This window comes from Phaenicophaeus curvirostris, chromosome 14, assembly GCF_032191515.1.
Source record: "Phaenicophaeus curvirostris isolate KB17595 chromosome 14, BPBGC_Pcur_1.0, whole genome shotgun sequence".
Lineage (NCBI taxonomy): Eukaryota > Metazoa > Chordata > Aves > Cuculiformes > Cuculidae > Phaenicophaeus > Phaenicophaeus curvirostris.
The window spans coordinates 21,777,138-21,797,647 of NC_091405.1; the positions used below are offsets into that span (position 1 = coordinate 21,777,138).

The following is a 20,510-nucleotide window of genomic DNA, read 5'->3' on the forward strand; positions in this document are numbered from 1 at the left end:
ATGTTGTACGGTACGCATGCGCAGTTGCTACATTATAGGCACCGCCATGTTGTACGGCACGCATGCGCAGTGGCTACAGTACAGGCGCCGCCATGTTGTACGGCACGCATGCGCAGTGGCTACAGTACAGGCGCCGCCATGTTGTACGGCACGCATGCGCAGTAGATACGTTATAGGCGCCGCCATGTTGTACAGCACGCATGCGCAGTAGATACGTTATAGGCGCCGCCATGTTGTATGGCACGCATGCGCAGTGGCTACATTATAGGTGTCGCCATGTTGTACGGTACGCATGCGTAGTTGCTACATTATAGGCACCGCCATGTTGTATGGCACGCATGCGCAGTGACTACATTACAGGCGCCACCATGTTGTACGATACGCATGCGCAGTTGCTACATTATAGGCACCGCCATGTTGTACGGCACGCATGCGCAGTTGATACATTACAGGCGCCGCCATGTTGTACGGCACGCATGCGCAGTGGATCATCCGCTCAGCGACGGCCAGCCAATCAACGCCCGCAGAGCGGCCGTAGGGCGGGCCCTGCAGCGAGCGCTCCCATTGGCCGGAATCCCTGCGCTCGGGATGAATGGGGCGGGGACTCAGTGCTGCCGCGCCGTGGCCGCGGAGCGGTACTGCAGCCCGGGGCGGGGGAACGGGACGGCCCACAGGGGCGGGCGAGCCGGGAGGGGCGGGGCGGGGAGAGAGGCGAAGAGCGGCTTGGATCCGCGCGGCGCCGCTCGGGACGGCTCGGCTCTGCTCTCCGCTGCCCTTCCGCCCGCCGCCACTGCGGCCAACGGGGTGCGGGCTGGGGCTGGGAGAGGGACAGCGCCCCCAGGGCCCCCGCGTTCCCCCCAGGTCGTGAACGGCCCGAACGGGGCCGGCCTCGGGTGAGTCAGAGGCGCCGAGAGAGGCGCGGCTCGAGGGCGGGCGGGGGGCGGCCGGGAGAGGCGCGGGGGAGCGCTCTGTGGCCGGCGGCGCCGCGCCGGGCTCGCTGTCCGTGAGCCGCGGCCCTCCCGGGGCCGGCTCGGGCTCAGGGGCGGTCGGGGCCTTCGGGGCCGCATCTGCGCTCGGCGTGCGGCCCCGCGGGGGAGATCCCCGCTCGGGAGGGGAAGGAAGGGGGGGGGGAAGGGAAGGAAGGGTGAGAGGGGGAAAGCAGGGGTGGAGTATGGGGCAAAATGGGGGGAGAAGGGGGGAAAGAAGGAGGTGGGGAGGAGGGGAAGAGGGGAAGGAGCGGAAAGGGAGGTTTGGAAAGCGCTTTTGTGTTGTCGGTCTAGAGAGAGCGGGGGGGGGTGTCGCTTTTTTGGGGTGTCATGCGTGGTGGCGAGAGCTGCAGGGGCAGGGGGGGTTCATTTCAACCGCGGTTACTTGGAGTCTTTTGCCCTAACAGCTCGTTCCTTTTGCTTTGATACTGGATTATGGGGAGGAGGGGACTGAGTGCCCGTGGGTTGAAATCAGGGGAGCCCACAAGAAGGCTGATGTTGTGATGGAGTCTGTTGCAGACCAGCCAGCCAAGAAGAAGCAGCTGATGAGCTCTTCTATAAACAACTGGGGATAGTCTCAAGATTGCTCCCTCTGGTCCTCGTGGGAGACTTCAATCTTCCAGATATCTGCTGGAAGTACAATACAGCGGAGAGGAAGCAGTCTAGGAGGTTCCTGGAATGCGTGGAAGACAACTTCCTCACACAACTGGTGAGTGAACTGACAAGGGAAGGTGCCCTCATGGACCCGCTGTTCATGAACAGAGAAGGCCTTGTGGGGGATGTGGTAGGAGGACGCCTGGGACAAAGCGATCACGAGATGATAGGGTTTTCAGTTCTAGGTGAGGTGAAGAGGGAGATTAGCACAACAGTCACATTAAACTTCCATTGGGCAGACTTTGGACTGTTCGGAAGGCTGGTTGGCAAAGTCCCGTGGGAGACAGTCCTTAAGGGCAGGGGAGCCCACGGGGGCTGTGAGCTCTTCAAAAAGGAAATCCTAGCAGCTCAGCAGCAAGCCATCGGCATGCTCCGGAAAAGGAGCCGGCAGGGGAGAAAAACAGCTTGGTTGACTAGGGAGATCTTGAGAGGCATCAAAAAGAAGAGGAGGGTCTATGAGCTTTGGAAGAAGGGACAGGCATCTTGGGTGAACTACAGGGAGGAAGTGAGATCGTGCAGAGAAAAAATGAGGAGGGCTAAGGCCCAACTAGAAATCAAATTGGCTAAGTCTGTGAAAGATAACAGAAAATCTTTCTATAAATACATTAACAATAAAAGGAGGACTAGGGAGAATATTCAGTTCCTATTGGATGCAGAAGGGACAACAGTGATGGGGGATGCGGGCAAGGCTGAGGTACTTAGTGCCTTCTTTGCCTCAGTCTTTAATAGTAAGGAAGTAAGTGCCCTCTGTACTCGGCACTGGTGAGACCGCTCCTCGAATACTGTGTTCAGTTCTGGGCCCCTCACCCCAAGAAGGATGTTGAGGCTCTGGAACGAGTCCAGAGAAGAGCAACAAAGCTGGTGAGGGGGCTGGAGAGCAGGTCTTATGAGGAGCGGCTGAGAGAGCTGGGGTTGTTTAGCCTGGAGAAGAGGAGGCTGAGGGGAGGCCTTATTGCTCTCTACAACTCTCTGAAAGGAGGTTGTAGAGAGGAGGGTGCTGGCCTCTGGAAAAAATTTTTCACAGAAAGGGTCATTGGGCACTGGCAGAGGCTGCCCAGGGAGGGGGTTGAGTCACCTTCCCTGGAGGGGCTTAAGGGACCGGTAAAGGAGGTGCTGAGGGACATGGTTTAGTGATTGAGGGGAATGATTGGACTCGATGGCCCAGTGGGTCATTTCCAACTTAGTGATTCTATGATTCTTTTTGCTTTGTCAGCAGAGACAATCTGACAGAAGTGTTGGCAATGAGAGAGCCCCTGTGGGATCCCGACCCCTCTTCAGGGAGAGGGGGAGAAGTGACGTGGCGGTGCCCTCCAGGCCAGCAGCTTTCAGGTACGTGGCTTTCTCGGGACTCATTCCTCTTTGTTAATCACCGTTGATCGAGTTGACGGCGCTAGCTGGAGCGTTCTCCACTTTGGGTTAGTATGTGACGGCATCGCGTTTAGTGAACGCTGGATCGAGACAATACTAGGGTGCCAGGGGCTTTGCCAGCTGAACCTGTGCACGCCACACAGCATGAACATGCCACACACATGCCAGGCCCACACCACACACATGCAATTCACCCCCCGTGCACATTGTGTTGCCCCCATGCACATGCCAGGCTAGTGCCACAACCACCCCATGCACATGCTTCGAACATGCAAGCGGCATGCCACACACGCCACAGAGCCCTTGTACACATCGCAACATGTCACACAGGCCATGTGCATGTTATGTGCATACTGTGTACGTGCCATCCAGAGGCAATGCATATGCTAGCATTCACCATGAAGACGACACACCAGCCACGCGCATGCCACGCACACACCTTGCACACACAAGCAACATACCACATACAACACACATGTATTGCACACGCAGGCAACATGCCACGCATGCCATGCATGTGTTGTGTACATGCCACACACTCCACACACACGCCACTGCTTCCATGCACATTCCAGGCTCATGCCACAACAGTCAAGCACATGTCACGCACACGCCTTCCACATGCAGGCAGCATGCCATGCATGCCACACACTCCATGCGTATGTTATGTACGGGCCATGTACATACCATACACATGCCACGCACATGCTAGCACATACCATGAAGATGACATGCCAGCCACACTGCAAGCACGCGGCACACACTCGAAGAGGGAAAGGAGGAGAAGGGGAGCTTTGGAAAGCGCTTTTATGTTGTTAGTGTAGAGAGTGCCAGGAGGGAGGTCGCTTCTTTGATTCTCTTCTATAACCAGGCTTCTTTGCATTTAAAACCCTTCTGTGTCACAGAGTTTATAACGGTGCAACATCCGTTATGCTTGCTGCAGATCCTCTTGGTTCAGACATTTCTCTGTTTCCAGTTACACAGAATACCTGTTCAGCCTTCTCATCTATTTTGAGGCTTAACATCTTTTTAGACTTCTTTTTAGTGTTTGTGTTAAATTATGTCCCGTAACAGTGGTACGGTAGGGGAGTTGTTGCGTTTTTAATGGTAACTGTAGAGTTAAGGTACCTCAAGTACCTTGGGGAAATGCAGACGCACCTCTTAGAGGTCCCTCATCTTTGCAGAGCGCTGTGGAGGCTTCCCATCTCTCTCATACACTCGCGGCGGAAGAAGAGGAGGGTGCCCATGGGTGAAACGGAAGCGGTTGCCATTCAGGTGAGAGGAGAAACGTCCGCTTTGCAGCTCTGAGTGAGGGTGACGTTTGTGATGCTGACTCCCAGTTTGGGAAGCAGCTTCCGGCTCCTCCGTTTGTTTCTCTGTGGATGAGGGCTCGGTGTATCGGCCCGGCTTCTGCGCCAGTGGCGTGGTCCTGTTGTTGACCACATAGTCGTTCATCGTGCGTGGGGGTGGGGGGCTTTTTCTGTTTTTGTACTTAAGCTCCGATTGTCACCTGTAACTGGACAAATGACTCTGTTAGCATCGTCATGATATTCCAAGGTGGCATTAAAAATTCCTTAACGTATCGTGCACGTCTCTCTTTCCTCACAGCCCAAAAAGCCAGTCTGGAGAAAGTCCTTACTGCAGAAAACCTGGCAAAAGTCTCACAGAACAGCCCTGCTTTTTCAAAGCCCGGTATTCTTTCATCTTCCGTCCCGTTGTGAGGAGTAACGGTGAGTGAGCTGGCACGGCACGGAGGGAGGAGGAGGATTTAGCCTGCTCTCCGCCGGCTAAATGAAAGGGCTGTGGGACCATCTTCATGGCATCGTTGCCGAGCGAGGCCTCGTGTTGTTGCCCTTTAGCGTTCCTTTGCACGTGTGTATGTGTGCGCTTACGCTCGATTTGATGTTGCGTCATGGCTGTCGGGTGAAAGCCCCGGGGAAGGCAATGGCCGAGCAGAATGCGCGCAGGCCGTCCGACGCTGTTCAGAAGGTGGTTGGATCCCTGACGAGCCTGCAGAGGCGCTTCAGGGCCCCGCAAGGGTGGAACGTTCATGTTCACTTGGCGTGGAGATGGATGGTGGTGTAACTAAGCGGGTAGCTTTGCTGTCGGGATCTGCAGCTGGAAGCTGTTGTGGGGTCGTCCCATGGGTCTGCATTTTTCCAGTGCGGAGGCCGTGTGCTGGGACCGCCGATCTGCTTGCTAAGCTAGAGGGACCAGCTCTAGGGGTGGAAAGGTGATGCGGCATTGGCCGTCCTCGCCACACGAGAGCCGGCAGCACCGGGGGCCTCCTTAGCGTGAGGGTGTCTGCAGCTGAAGTGGCTTCTTTTGCATCTCTCTGCCCAGATTGGGCAGATCTCATCCTTCAAGTGAATGCAGAAGGCTCTGTATGCTCCCAGGTCCCATAGAAAGGGAAGTTTGGGGATTCACCAACTGCAGTAACCCCTGCTGCTGCCTGTGGATTGTTGCGCCAAAGACACTTCGCGCAGGGAGGGGGCACATGGGAGATGGGTGACGCGGTTACATAAAGAGTGTCCTGCGGGTGGTGTGTCTCCTCGGAGCCGTGTGAAAGCTGACCTCCGCTTTCTCTTCCCCTCTAGAGCGGGCAGAGGATGGGCTGCAAGGCCGAGAAAACCAGAAGGAGGCAAGCGGCCAGCTAGACTCAAAGCGGGGAGAAATGCTGATGCCTGGTGAACAAGGGAGTTTCCACTGCTGAAACGGATGAGAACGGACGTCACGAGCATCCTTCTATTGGGAGCCGGCAAGGGAACTAGGACCGTTTTTCTGGGGAGAACTTCCACATGGCCGGAGGGTTCTGTCATGGGAGGTGACTGAAACCCGATTCCCGATCCGATCCTGGTTTCGTGAAGGAGAAGAAAGGGCTGTGAGACCTGAAGGCAGGGCTCTGCTTAGAGGCAAAGGAGAGTGCCCCATGAACACGCCATACGCGTTCTAGGCTCACGCTATGCTCACTCCATGCACACACCACGCACATGCCTTGCACATGCAAGCAACGTGTCACACACCATGTCCATGTTATGCCAATGCCATGTACACACCATGCATACACCACGGACAAGCCTTGCACACAGAAGCAACATGCCACACACATGCCTTGGACGCAGAACCAACATGCCACACCATGTTGATGTTATGTACATGCTGTGTACACACCATCTACATGCCTTGCACACGCTAGCACACACCTTCAAGATGACGCACCAGCCATGCACACACCACGCACATGCCACGCATATGCCACTCCACCCATGCACATGCTGTGTACATGCCAGGCTCATGCCACAACCACCCCATCCACATGACATGCATATGCCTTGGACACACAAGCAACATGTCACACACGCCACACATGCCATGTGCTTGTTATGTTTATGCCTTGTACATGCTTACACGCACCACAGATACGGCAGCACGCTGCCCTCCCGCTGGCTGCGGCCAATGGGATGCAGGCTGGGACTGGGAGAGGGACAGTGCCCCGTGTCCCTCCCGTCCCCCTGAAACGCTCCTGTCCCGGCCCGGGAGGCCGCATGGGGCCAGGGGGAGGGCGGGGATACACAGCCTTTCCTCTTATGTCTGCTCACTTTTTTAGTTTCTCTATGACAGCTTTATTGGACTTGAGTTTTAGCCTCATGATTACGCATAAGATGTGGCTGAATGTGGCGGGAAGACTGCTGGGAAAATGGCAAGAAGAGGATCGACAAGAAACAGTGGAACACGCCCTTTAGAGTTTCCTGCTAATCCCGCTGCTGAGAAATGAGAGTGTCTCTGAATTTGCTACTGCGTGAGACAGGTTAAAGAAGTTTAACAGAAGTTCAGTTCTATCTAAATGGTAGATGGGACTGTGCTTATGTAAAGCATATTGTATGTAACTGTTACCAATACGCTTCAATGCACTGTATCTCAGCAGCCAGAACATGGAAGGAATCTTTTAATCTGTACAGTTTTTTAACAATGATAATTGACGTTTGGTGGCTTAATAACATATATAATTTTATGTAATTTCAATCAAGCGTGGCTGTCATACATTGAACTTTTAGTAAACCACCAACATTTTATACTTAGGAGTAATTTCTTATTACCCATCTTAAGTGGGATGCTATAGTTTTGCTGTTAAAAGGGTGGGTCTTGTTCAAAAACCTCCGAAGGTAATAGTTGGGTTGGTTAAGTCTGTGCCACACCTGTGGTCAGCAGTTAGGTACAGGTGAGGAGTTTGCCCCTTAAAAGGCCTCTTGATTTAGAGCTGGCTCTCATCTGCAGCTAGAGCATTCAGTGAAGGAAGGGGCTACAGAAGCCTGCCTTTCTTCCTTTCTTTGCTGGGTTTTGAACAGTCGTGTGGTTTTCTTCGTGGTGCATTTGAGCCTACAGTCATCGTTTCTTCTGTGAGTTTCAGGTAATGCTTTTGCTTGTGGATTTGCTTTTTAGTCTTAGAGTAAAATTGGTTTGCAATGTGGCAGCTTCAGAGAAATGTTACCACAAACATTTGCAGTCAATGTCGTCTTTCTTTGTTCTTGTTTTATTAGTAGAAGTAGGGATTATTTTTTTTAGCTCTTTTTTTTTTTTAAAATCTATTGGGGCCCTAAATAAGATTTCCAGTGTAGTTTTAGCGATAGCTGTTACTGTTTTTCCCAGAGGTGGTTTGTTTAATTCGGGGTTTGTGTCAGAAGCAGTTGAAAATTGTGTTTGCCCAGAACTTTTTGACGAAATGCCCAAAAAAACTGTTAGCTTGCCTATATTGCCAGGATTTTTTTTTTCTTAATCTACATCAATACCAGAGGACTCAAAGGAGGTAAATACGAGAGCAGTATTAAAAACAGTTTCTAGGGGAGAGTTAGTAAACTGTTCACCAGTAAGGCTGTGACAACTGTGCCAGGCAAGTTATTGGAAATGGTAACTAAGAAGGGAATTAGAGGGTATGGGTAAGTGTGGTGTTTGGGGTTATCCTACCACATGCATCTGTCGGAGTTTTTTGAGGAAAAAACTGCAATCATGTAAATTAGGATGATTTGGTTGATGCTGCTTTATCTACTGTTTAGATGATGTTTTCTCAAGAGCAGGAAGAAAAAGCTATTCCTATACACTAGCTAAAAGTACGTATGGATTTTTTTTGCCGGCAGATAGAACTGCTGGGTTCTGTTGACTTACTGAATGAGAGTATTGGGGGGGTGGGGGTTGAATTTCTGTCCTCTTTTGTGCTTTTCTGTTGTTGTTTAACTCCTGCTCAGAATTGAAAATGTTTTGAGTAGAGAGAATGTAAGAGGTTTTAGATGTAGTGCCTACTTATACGAGAATTGTACTGTTATCATGTTTTTAGAAAATGTTTTCATTTATGTGGTGACTGTTCCAAGTAGTTTTATGTAGAAAACCTTGTTTAAAAAGCAATGAATAGCGAGCTCTTGCAGGGGAGTTAGGGTAAATGAACGTGGTCCAGAAACACTGCTTTTTGGTCAAGTGAGTAAAATAGAAACTGAACGATGCTCTTCCTTGCCAAGCTGTGTGCGGCTTTGCGTTCCATCATGGAATTTCCTGTTGTGTGTTTTCAGTTTAGGAAAACAGATAATTTGGTTTATGCTTTGATTGAAATACTTTGCTGTGCTGCTTTTCTGATAGTATTCTCAGGATAACAATTGCGAGGTTTATTTTTTCATATTTTATGTATTTTATTACATGACATTTCAGACTGCAGTGCCGAACAAAACTGCTACAATTTTACTGCAAATAGAGCTCAGCCCTAACTCGGTCTCTGCCATTTCTAGAAGTTGTTCCAAAACCATGACGTGGCTTGGCACAGTTAAATAGAATTGGCAATCTCTATTAAGGTACTTAATGGAGTCACTGTGCAGGGTGAACTGGTTTTCACATTGGGATGCAGTGAGGTTTATGGAAGTTAGCGCAGAGGGCACTGCCAGCCCTGTCCACATCGTGTCTCTCTCAGCTGGAGTTGCTGTGTATTGCTTGGAAAACACCCTCGGTTTGGTTCTGGCTTCTGCAGTACATCCTCACATAAAATTTCACACAGTGAGTATCCGAAACAATTGTATAACTGGAGGGAATGGATAATGCAAGCGCCTTCTCCTGGAGCTAGGGAACTCCCTCTGTTAAACAGGCTCTGTTTTCCTCCTCACCATAGTGGGGAGGGCTTGCTGCTGTGCCTGACTCCTTTATTGATGTGAGGCCGGAGATTATCATAAAATCAGAAAGTGACTGTCTGCAGAAGCAAGAATGATAATTAAGACCTGATATTGATCATCTGCCCATGTCTTGCGTCTTTAGTCACTGAGGACATGCCAATCCAAAAATTCCTACTTGCTGGTCCATAGGAAGAAGAATATTTTCTCTGTAGCGATGACAAATTGTGAAGTCTGGAATTCAGTGGCTGTATTAATATCAAGTGCGTCTTTTTTTCTTCATTGAATTTTAAGGCAAAGCTTCTGGAATCCATACAAACACGTAGGAGGGAAGGAGCCCTCTGTCTGACCAAATATGTGCGTCTGCATGATCTAGGCATGTTTCAAACTCCTTTTCCACTCAAAGTGCATAAAGACTCTGTGCATTTCATAACATTTCTCAATATCCCTTTTATCGGTGCAGCTTTCTACTGTTTGAGCATTTGTCAGTTTGGCTTAAATTGCAGGCATTAAAGGGCTTAGGCCGGAAGTTCTCTTTTGGAAGCTTAGTGTAGGGCATCCCCTAGTCCTGTAAGTGCAGTGCAGCTCAAAGTAATAGTTATCTGAGTGATGAATGCTGTACAAGGCAGTTATTCTGATGGTGCGATGGTGCTTCCCTGTCCCTGGATTGCCATCCGCCTCTGGCTTAGGTAAGCAAAGCCCCAACTGTGACTTGCTTTTGTCTTTCTCACTAAATGCTGTCTTGAAAACAAATCAAAAAATTAATCTTGAGGGGAAAAACCATCTACTGCTATTGATGTTGTTTATGAAATGTTTATGATGCTGAAAAGGCGGCACACATGAGCGTTAGGCATACCTGAATACTCTAAGTAGTCACTACGGAAGCTTAAAATATTTGAACGTATAAAAGTAGTAGGAGCCACTGGGAAATGTCTATTTTTTTTATTGTGTATTTAGATTTGTAAAACTTGTTTTATGGATTTAATGATTCTGTACAGTTCAATAGATCTTACTCTTATAATGACTTTTGAATGGTGCAAGGTATAGCCCATGTGATCTAAAGAAAGCAGAGGGGAGGGAGAATACAGACACAAAAAGCCTAGCACTGAAACATGAACCCATTAAAACTATTTTTGTGAATTAGTCCTTTCTGCAGTGCTTTCTGCGACGGTACTTCTCTAAGGAAGTAATTAATATTATTCCATAGAGAATTAAAGGTCCATCCGATTACTTCTTACCTGATGAACTGTTTTCTGAAGCAATGCTCGCTCAGGGGTCGAGGTTCACAACTTGAAATATGTTAGTAACTCCAATGGAAAGACAGACTTTATGGTTGTGCGCTTCTAGCTGTATAGTGTGTTTTATAAACAAAATACTCGTGAATACTGTGGCCTTAACTCTAGTGTGACTAAATGCAGTGAGGAATATGACCTTGCAATTTCAGTCGTGGTAGTGCTTGTTTAAAAAAACCAATTATGTCACCATCAAATAAATATTTTCTGTCTTCTGTCTGTACTTTCAATGTCTTTATTTTTACTTTTTACTTTAACTTACTTCAACATACACAGAAAAACAACACTTAAGCACTTACGAAAATCAAATAAAAAGCTTATTTCAAAAGCTTTTCAAAGGAAAGTCTTAACTGACTTGCAAGCTTCAAAATTCATTACTGTTTTTCTCATCATTACTGATGTAATGAAAATAAAATGATTGAATTCATATCATAGAATCATTTGGTTGGAAAAAACCTTTGAGATCACAGAGTCCAACTGTACCCATCCACCACTAAACCATATCCCTCAGCACCTCACTTTCCCTGAGTGGCTTCTTCTGGTGCCCGATAACCCTTTCCATGAAAGAAGTTTTCCCGATATCTAATCTGAAACTCCCCTGGTGCAACTCGGGGCCATTTCCTCCTGTCCTATCGCTAGGTACATCTGCCTTGCTCCAACCTCCTTTCAGGGAACTGCAGAGCACGATGAGGTCTCCCCTCAGCCGCCTTTTCTCTAGGCTAAAGAAGTTCCCTTGGCCGCCTCTCATAAGACGGGTTCTCCAGCCCCTTCACCAGCCTCATTGGCCTGCTCTGGACATGCTCCAGCTCCTCAATGCCTGTCTTGTAGCGAGAGGGCCAACACTGACTCTAAGCCCAAGCGTGCCCAAGAAGGCCAATGGCTTCCTGACCTCTATCAGAAACTGCTTGGCCAGCAGGACCAGGGAAGCGATTATACCCCTCTACTCAGCACTGGTGAGGCTGCACCTCAAATACTTTGTTCAGTTTTGGGGCCCAGGAGGGCTGAAGAGCCTTAAACAGGAACCACATGCTACAAAAACAATTTATAACTTATATTTTTCTTTAAAAAATCCTGCAGGCTCTATAAAGTACAGAGCGCCTTCTCACTACTACTTAGCAATTCAGAGGTGAGGATGCAGTAAGATGGATGAGGTAGGAGCTCATCAGTGACATTGAGATCAGGGGCAGCCTGGACTGGGGTGATTGCTCATTGGTGCAGTTCAAAGCGCTGAGGGTTATGTTTTAGGTTCATGAAATAATTACTATACCTTGAGATAAATGAGCTCAAATGCCAAAGGTCAAGGAGTCGATTATCCCAGGATAAAGGTGTTACCATATTTAAGAGAACACTGGTAGTTTTTTTCCAAAAGATTATACTTGCGCTCGCCATCTTCCTCTGTTAGCTACTAAAACTTTTCTACTCTGCATGTGAACAGGTTTTCAAAAACTGCTCATCCATATGTCTTCAAATATGGCTTTAGCAAAGTTTACCTTGTCTTTCTGCCTTGTCAGTTCAGCTAATATATACACTTATTTTCTTACTTTTAAATCCATTTTTTCACGGAGTAAAAAAAATTGCTGTTTCTTCACTTTGAGAACTTAAATTCAATGAAGATTTCAATGGCTTTTGTATCTCAAGAAAGATAATTTCCATATGCTCGCAATATGTGTAGGATGCCCCCTTATTTGTTAGCTTTGACAGATTGACCGCTTGTGTGAAGCTTTAGTGCAACTGTTCGGACTTAGACTAACTTCTGGATGCTTTTCAGGTAATGTGATTTTTATCCCTTGGGAATATAGCAGAGTTAACTGAAAGAAGCGACCCGATAGCTTAGCAGAAGAGAAAATAGAAAGCCTTGTCTTGCTGTAAGCAAAGCATCCTCTGACAGCAGAGTAAAACTTTTTCTGCAATAGCCAAGTAACTAATTGGGCAATAACATAGTCTCTCAAATACACACAGAGACATGTTTTCTTCAGTCAATTTGTGCCAAAAGATTTTTCTTTCGTAGCTTATGATTTGGATCTAACCAAAAAGATTAACAAAAACCCCTCCAGCTGCTCTGAATTCTCTTGTGATGGTAGATCTGCCTAGAAATCCACTCTCAAGCCTTGCAGTATATGGCACTTGGTTTCCCATCAGTCTCAAAGCTTTCTGAAATCTCTAGAACATTTTGGGCAGCAGCTGTAGGTCTGGAGCAGTGAAGGTAATCATACCAAGTCACAGCTTGCAGTTTTCAATTCCTTCTCAGTCTGTTTTCCCAGCAGGAAAGATCTCATTGGCTGCTCTTTTTCTTCTCTCTTTTTTTTTTCCCCTTCAGCTGTTAACTGATGCACTACTTGAACAATCTTTTGCTGCTCGTAGCCCTAAAATGTGAATGTATTATTGAATTATTTGTATGTGGCATCAAGATTCAGTCTGCACTCTGAAATAAATAATCTATTTTGTTAGTATGGTATTAAGTCCACGTACTGAGGGATCCGTACTTTTCCACTTGGCAAATTGCAAATAGCTGTAGCGTTAGACCGGTCCTTGGTACTGGTACTTTGGTTATTGGCCCAAAGACCTATCAGTTGCAATTCTGGAGCTCAGTTGATTCTGGAACAAGTCCTAGTAACTTGGATGCAAGAACCCACTCTGTGAAGCCACCTGGATTCAGCAGCGGTACGTGTGACTGTACCAGTCGACTACTGGAGCCATTTTATTTACTACTACAGATGTCAACTAGTGAAGGTTTACTCTAAGTTTGGGCTAAAGCCCATTTCTTTCTCTCTCTTTGAAGAGACAACTTCAGCTCCGTGTCTGTTGCTAGACTTAAGAAATCTCCTAATCGTTAGATTCACAGCCAAGCAGTTGCATGCAGGGGGAAGTTCAGGCAACATATTAGTAATATTGGGGTAAGAAATCCTCCAGATTGCTGGTAGATGATGCAAAGAGGTTTGGCAAGCACCTCTGCCAGCTCTCAATACCCTTGGGCGAATCCCCTCTGGCCCCACAGACTTATGAATATTGAATTTGCCTAGCAGGTCTCTAGCCCTTTCTTCTTGGACCAAGGGAACCTTGTTCTGTTCTTCCTCCCTACCTGCAGCCTCATGAGTATCCAGGGTACATCTTGCCTTACTACTAAAGGCTGAGGCGAAGGTGGCGTTAAGCACCTTATCCATCCTCATCCTTGGTCACTATTGTTCCCTTTGCATCCAGTGAAGGATGGAGATTCTCCTTGATTCCTTCCTTCATTATCAATATATTTTAAGAAGGATTTTTTTATTATCTTTCAGAGAACGGCCCGGTCTGAGTTCTAATTGGTCTTTAATCCTTCAGATTCTTTTCTCTACATGATCTCACTTTGTCTTTGTAGTCCTCAGGAGTTACCTGCCCCTTCTGCCAGAGTTTGTATATTTTCCTCTTTTTTTCCTGATTACCAGCCAGAGCTCTTTACTCAGCCAGGCCTATGATTAATACAGCATGTGGGGGGACAACTGCACAGAGAGCACAAAAACAGGAGCAGAGACACAAAGAAAGAGCACAGACACCCACAAAACAAGACCAGAGACAACAAAAATGGGCACAGAAATGCCAAAACCAAGTCTGGAGACCCAAACCTAAGGCCCCCCAAAATGGGCTCAGAGATCCAAAAAAAACAAGTCCCCCAAATAGGCACAGACTCAAACAATGGGCACAGAGACTCCCAAAAGAAGCCTCAGGATCCCAAAAATGGGACCACAGCCCCTCCAAATGAACAAAGACCCCCTAAAATAAGTACAGTGGTCCCCAAAATGGGAACAGAGACACAAAAAAGCACACCCCCCCCCTAAAATTGGCCCAGAGCACGTGTGTTCACTTCAGAACAGTCTGTCTGTAGAAGCATTTTGAGTGATAAATTCTGAAAGAATTGTTCCTCTTGGTGCACCTTTCTGTAAACATTGCTAGAAACAGTGTATTTTAAGACTAAGAGGGTGCCTCGGCTTCTTTTCTATGTCAAACTTTCACAGGAACATGATTGAGAACAGTGTAGCATATAGCATTTATATTTGGTGAGACAAGAAATTGGTTTAAATAACTGTTAATCATGTACAAATTAATAGAATAATAAAATAAATTAGATTCTCCCTTGTTATTTATAAATCTTAGTCCAGTGATGCTGTTTACAGTCTTGCAAGTCCTAACTTTTTCCTTGTGGTTTCCGTTCAGGTGCACAAGTAAAAACGTTTGCCCCTAATCTGAAGGAGATTCTCTTACCTTTGTTCGGATGCGGGAATTTAAAGGACAGAGAAGGAAAAATAAGCAGAGTGAAGCGCAGCCTGAATTGTTTAACCCGTCTCTCTGCTGCCCCCGGGTGGCAGAATCGCGCTAATGCAGCCCAAGGCGTCAAACCCATCTCTCTGCTGCCACCGGGTGACCGAAACGCGGTACTGCAGCCCGGGTGCCCCGCACGCGCAGTGGAGCGAGAGCCAAGCGCTCTGCTGTCACTGAGAGACTTAAGTGTGATGCGTTGGTGGTTTAATGAAAGTTTTTATGTAAGTAGCACGGCTAGGCTTGATTTAAATTATATAAGTTAACTGCATATACATTATTTATCCATTAAGTATCAATAATCCTTGTTAAAAACTTGTCCAGAGTACAGTGAATATTTTACTCTCCAAGATATGATTTTAAGAAGCATATCAATAAGTTCCATACAACACAGATTTATGAAAAGTACGTCTTGCCAAACAAACCTGATTGCCTTCTGTGATAAAATGACTCGACTACTGGATGAGGGAAAGGCTGGACGGATCTTCCTGGACTTCAGTAAAGCCTTTGACACAGTTTCACACAGCATTCTGCTTCAAAACCTGTCAGCCTCTGGACTGTATGGGCGCACACTCTCCTGGGTGGAAAACTGGTTGGATGGATGGGCTCAGAGAGTGGTGGTAAACGGAGTTAACTCCAGCTGGAGGCCAGTTCCAAGTGGGGTTCCCCAGGGCTCAGTGCTGGGTCCAGCTCTGTTCAATGTCTTTATCAATGACCTGGATGAAGGGGCTGAGTGCACCCTTAGCACATTTGCGGATGACACTAAGCTGGGTGGAAGTGTTGATGTCTTGGAGGGTATGGAGGCTCCAAAGGGATCTGAAGAGACTGGACCGCTGGGCTGAGACCAACGGCATGAGGTTTATCAAGGCCAAATGCCGGGTCCTGCACTTGGGGCACAATAACCCTATGCAGTGCTACAGACTCGGAGAAGTCTGGCTGGAAAGCTGCCTGGAGGAGAGGGACCTGGGGGTGTTGGTTGACAGCCAACTGAACATGAGCCAGCAGTGGCCCAGGTGGCCAAGAAGGCCAATGGCATCTTGGCTTGGATCAGAAACGGCGTGACCAGCAGGTCCAGGGAGGTTATTCTCTGTCTGTACTTGGTACTGCCCAGGGTGGTGGTTGATTGACCTTCCCTGGAGGGGTTTAAGGCACGGGTGGATGAGATGCTGAGAGACATGGTTTAGCATTTGATAGGAATAGTTGGACTCGATGATCCAATGGGTCTTTTCCAACCTGGTGATTCTATGCATTACATAATCATATACTCATGCACCATTTAGATAGAATTGAGCATTGCATAAACACCTTTGATCTGTCTCATACAGTAGCAAAATCACAGAGACTGTGTTATTTCTCAGCTATTTCTCTTCTTAAGCAGCAAACTCTAAAGGGCATTTTTAACTCTTTGTTATTGATCCTCTTCTTGTCCTTCTCCCAACAGCCTTACCATTGCATACAGCCACATCTTTTGTGTGGTCATCAGGCTAAAATGTCCAGGCTGAAAAGAACAATAAAGCTGTCACAGAGAAGCTAACTGTAATAGCAGACCCCAGACATAAGAGGAAAGGCTGTGAAACTCCTATATTTACATCAAGGACAGAGACAGCCTGTACTTTTATCAACTGTGTTGTGGCCCTTCCTCTCACAGAACTAACTCAATACGATCACTGCTGCAATATCATTAGTCAGGCTCCAGTTGCAGGGGTCCGTGAATCCCAGGCATGTACAAAAAGCAAGTCAGCTAGGGTCCCGTGCCTCTAAGTTACAGAGCGCTGGGGGGGAGAGGGAAAGAAAATGCCCTAAAGCTCTACTACTTCAAACATCTTGAAGATATCAACACATGGATCTTTTCAGCAGCACTTCTCTGAACAGAAGCTTAGAGGAACATTTCAGCCAAGGGATCTTATAAAGCCATGTGTGTACATAAAAAAAAGCTGACATGTTTGAGAGGAACTAGGAGCCCTCAGACAGAGAATTATAAAAAAGAGCAGGGACTAGCACAAAGATTCAGAAACAGCAAGAGAAACAAAGGGGAGGGTTGAGATACAGAATGAATGGAAAAACTGAAACAATAACAATAAACAATACAAAACGAAAGAAAAAAAAAGGGAAAAATGGAAAAAGAAAAAGAAAAAAAAGAGAATGAAAAGCAAGGCACTTGCAAGTGCAGAGAAAGAACAAACTACAAGAATCAAGCCAGTAAAATTGTGGGAGAAATGAATGAGAAATGCAGAAGAAAACAAAAATGGAAAAAGAAAAAAAAACTATGCACAAAGAACAGATGCTGAAGACTGGAAAAAAAAAGAGAGAAAAGAACACAAAAAATAAAAGAACAGGGATATAAGGATACCAGGAAACAAAAATTGTAGCAGCACGATAAATGAAAAAAACCCAAAAAGTCTAGCTCTAAAACGTTCGCTACCTAGTCCTATTACTGTTACGACAAATAATGCTACAGAGAAAGTGAACTTACTGTTATTTCTTATAAGGATGCTATCAAACACATAGTAGTGTTGTTCTAACTGAGAATGGAAGGCAAAGTTAATAAGACACAGCTGCTCCTCAGGCCCTATTTATACTGTGAGGGGGATCACCACACCCCATTCACAGGTGGTGGGTGGGAAGTCCCGGGGGTATATAAGCCACAGGCCTTGCCTCAGGAGGTCAGTTAGGTTCTGGTTTTTGTGAAGATAAGGGCTTTAATGCTGTTTCAATTCATTATGGTTTTTGGGTAGGTTAAGCTAGTTTGGTAAGTTGGGTGGGGTTTTTTTGTGTTTGTTTTGTTTTGTTTTTTTTTTTTCAAGTCTTCTGAAGAAGCAGAGGCAACTGTTATAGCTATGACTTTTGGAAGAGTCCAGGCTAAACAGCACATCTAGCTGTAACTATGGGATTTTTTTGTCAGTAATTTTTGATTGGGTGTTGGAGGGAGCAAAATATTTTAATAGTTTAATTTCCTTCTTTATTTTTTTTCCTGGGTATTTTGCCTAGAGTTTCTGGTTACGGGATAATTTGTTGTTGTTCCTCATTCTGTGTGGGATGATGCATTGGTCCTAGGGTCTCTGTAGTTTGTAACAGATGCCTCGTAGGTGACAATAATCGGGAATTAAGTTTGTCAGCCTAGAGTAAGAAGTTGAGTCTGTGGGTTGGTGGACGACAGAAGGGGACAGAGGAACCTTGGAAAGGGCTCAGAAGGATGACTCCTAAGGAACAGCAACACAGAAGGGTCACAGGGGTTAAAATATAGTGAAGGTTCTGTTAGAAAGAAGCAGGGTTCTTTCTCTGACCCTTCAGGAGTGAAAAAGGGCTTTAATGGTTTGGGGAAAGGGAGATGGGTTCATCAGTCTTTCTTGGTTCAGTTTGGTGATCAGATGCAAGTGCTATTCAGGTGTCTGTGGTTCTAGTCTATATGTAGCTAATCAGGTAATGATGAGGTTGAGACACAAATGGAAAAGTATTAGTTACACTAAAAAATATAAACTCTAGGGCTCAGAGATCTCTGCTAACTTATACTTACTGTGTTCCTCAACCAACTTCTTTGCATCCATTCTGTCTCTATCCATCTGAATGTCCAAAGAAAAGCAATGAAGCTGGTATGGTGGCTAGTGAATGAGCTTTATGAGGAGTGGCTGAGAGAGCTGGAGGTGTTTAACCTAGAGAAGAGGAAGCTGAGGGGAGACTTTATTGCTCTCTACAGCTACCAGAAAAAAGATAGTGGAGAGGATTGAGCTGGCCATTTCTTCTAAGGGACAGGGGAGAGAAACTGAGGGAATGGCCTCAGGCTCTACCAGGGGAGGTTCAGGCTCTCCTGAGCCACGGAGGGGACAACCAAAATTGCATGGGAGAAGCCAGTGAAGCGGTAGTGAAGAAGTTTGAATGTTAAGGGAGCAGCAATTAAAATTTGGGTTTGGTTATGGACTAGCTTTGCTTGGCTGTAATGCGCAGCAGAGGCGGCCTCAGTAAAAGCCAGCAAAAGCCTTGGGATTCTTAGGGCGTTGCTGAGCGTCAGGGTGACATCCTTGCTTTTGTGTTTTTTAGATGTAGAGGACCGACCTGTACGCCGAGGGTCCCAGATGGAGTTGTGTGCTGGTGGAGTGCCATAGCGAGGTGGGTCTGCTGCGGTGTCGGTGGGAAGATGTGGCCGGGGTCTCTGCGACTAGATAATGGGTTTTGGTTTTGCTTTGAAGGTACGGGGCCGTGGTCAAAGCAGTAGAGTGGCAGAGGAGCTGGCTTGGATGAGGAGAGCAACGGTGAGTTGCGTGAAGCAGCAGTTGTTGTTCATGTGTGCTGGAGTCCGTGAAGGTAGAGCCGTCCTTGACTGCTTGTGGATTCCAGGTGGAGCGCGTCCTGGACGTGGCAGCCCAGGGTGATGGAGGTTCGGTGGCCGAGCGGTGAAGGTAACGTAGCGGGAGATGGGATTCGCTGGGAGCTGCCTGTCTATTTGGGTTGTGTCTGAGCAGGTCTCTTCTTGCAGGTTCAGCATGCGGCGTGAGGGGGACTCAGCTTCGTGTCAGCAAACGGCGTGAGAAGGTGAGGTGGTTGTCCGCGGTGGTGTCTAAGAGCCAAGTGCTACGTAAGCAACTCAGCAGAGCGTTTTTGGTTTTGGCAGGTGCTGTTCGGGGAGCCTCTGGAAGAGGGTGAGCGCCTGAGGGGAGACTGGGTCGTCGTGAGGAGGAGCGTGGGAGTGTAGATTTCTCATGGTCACAAAAGCAGATTTTCCTCTTGGAACTGCAGGTGCCCCAGGCCGTGTCAGCTGCCGGCTCTGACGTTTGAGCGAGCAAGGGGCAGGTGAGCAGAATGGCCGTGTGGTTTTGCGATGGGTGACGGGGCGTATTAGAAGATGCTGGCGGCGAGCGGTGTGGTGCCGACGGCTGGCGCTGTGTTTTCCTCTTTGTTTTTTTCTTGCAGATGCTGAAGAGGAACCCCTTGACTGCAGGATTATTTCCGTTAGCCGCTGTGATTTGAGGTGCTTTGGCCCAGGACAGCTTGAGTCGTGGCCCTCTGAAAGCTAAGTGTAGGGAGCAGAGGTGGGAAGCGGGAGGCGGGTTGGGGCTAGCAGGGAGGGGTTTTGAAGGTAGCCTAGGCTGTGCAGGGAGAGTGGTCTTTGGGCCGGTGAAGGCAGAGGGGCGTACTTCTGAGCCCAAACCCTGCATGGGCAGGGCAGTTCCAGCCTGTATCTGTTGGGGTCTAGTTTGTCTAGTCACGGTGCCGCGTCTGAAATTTTCTGCAGGTCTTGATGTCGTCTTTTGTGGTCAAGGCACGCCGGGCTTTTGCTGTGGCCTTGCAGCCCGCCTCGCCATCCGGAAGAGCTACTCTTCCGTTTTCTTGGATCCCTGTTGTGGGACTCGTTCCGCGCATCCTCTGCATCTTTAGGCCTTGAAAAGGGGCTTCTTGCCCGTCCATCTAGGCAGTTGCGGCCACATCTCTTTGGAACCCTGCACGGTTCATGGCTTTTCCAGGGCTGCCGTAGGTTCTCCCTCGGAGCCCTGTCCATTGCCTTGCCCATTGGCATGCGTGGTCCCGGAGTCCTCTTTGTCGCTGTGAGTCTTCTTTTGTCCCGGTTCCCGACGTTGCTCTTGTGTGCTGGTGTTCTGTGTGTATTTGTGTCTGGTTGGAGCTGCTCTGCCTGGCGCGTAGAGGAATTGACAAGGGTCAGCCGAGGTAGAGTGGCCTGATTGCGTGCTTAAGGTTTTGAGGAGGCTAGACGTTGCAGTCTAGGGGCGTCCATTACTTTGCGGAAGTAGCAGCCCTTGGTGTGGCGGGTGAGGAGGGTAGTTTCT

At 47.7% G+C, this 20,510-nt stretch overlaps 1 protein-coding gene across 1 annotated transcript; it reads left to right on the forward strand.

Annotated features, from left to right (window-relative positions):
- Positions 1–414: 414 nt before the first annotated feature.
- On the forward strand, positions 415–10,666 carry LOC138726810 (uncharacterized). The gene is made up of 6 exons (XM_069868821.1): positions 415–893; positions 1,506–1,695; positions 2,854–2,969; positions 4,193–4,283; positions 4,617–4,738; positions 5,606–10,666. The coding sequence occupies exons 1-5, from the start codon at positions 415–417 to the stop codon at positions 4,734–4,736; spliced, it is 996 nt and encodes a 331-aa protein (XP_069724922.1). The 3' UTR covers positions 4,737–4,738; positions 5,606–10,666.
- The last annotated feature ends 9,844 nt before the right edge of the window (positions 10,667–20,510 follow it).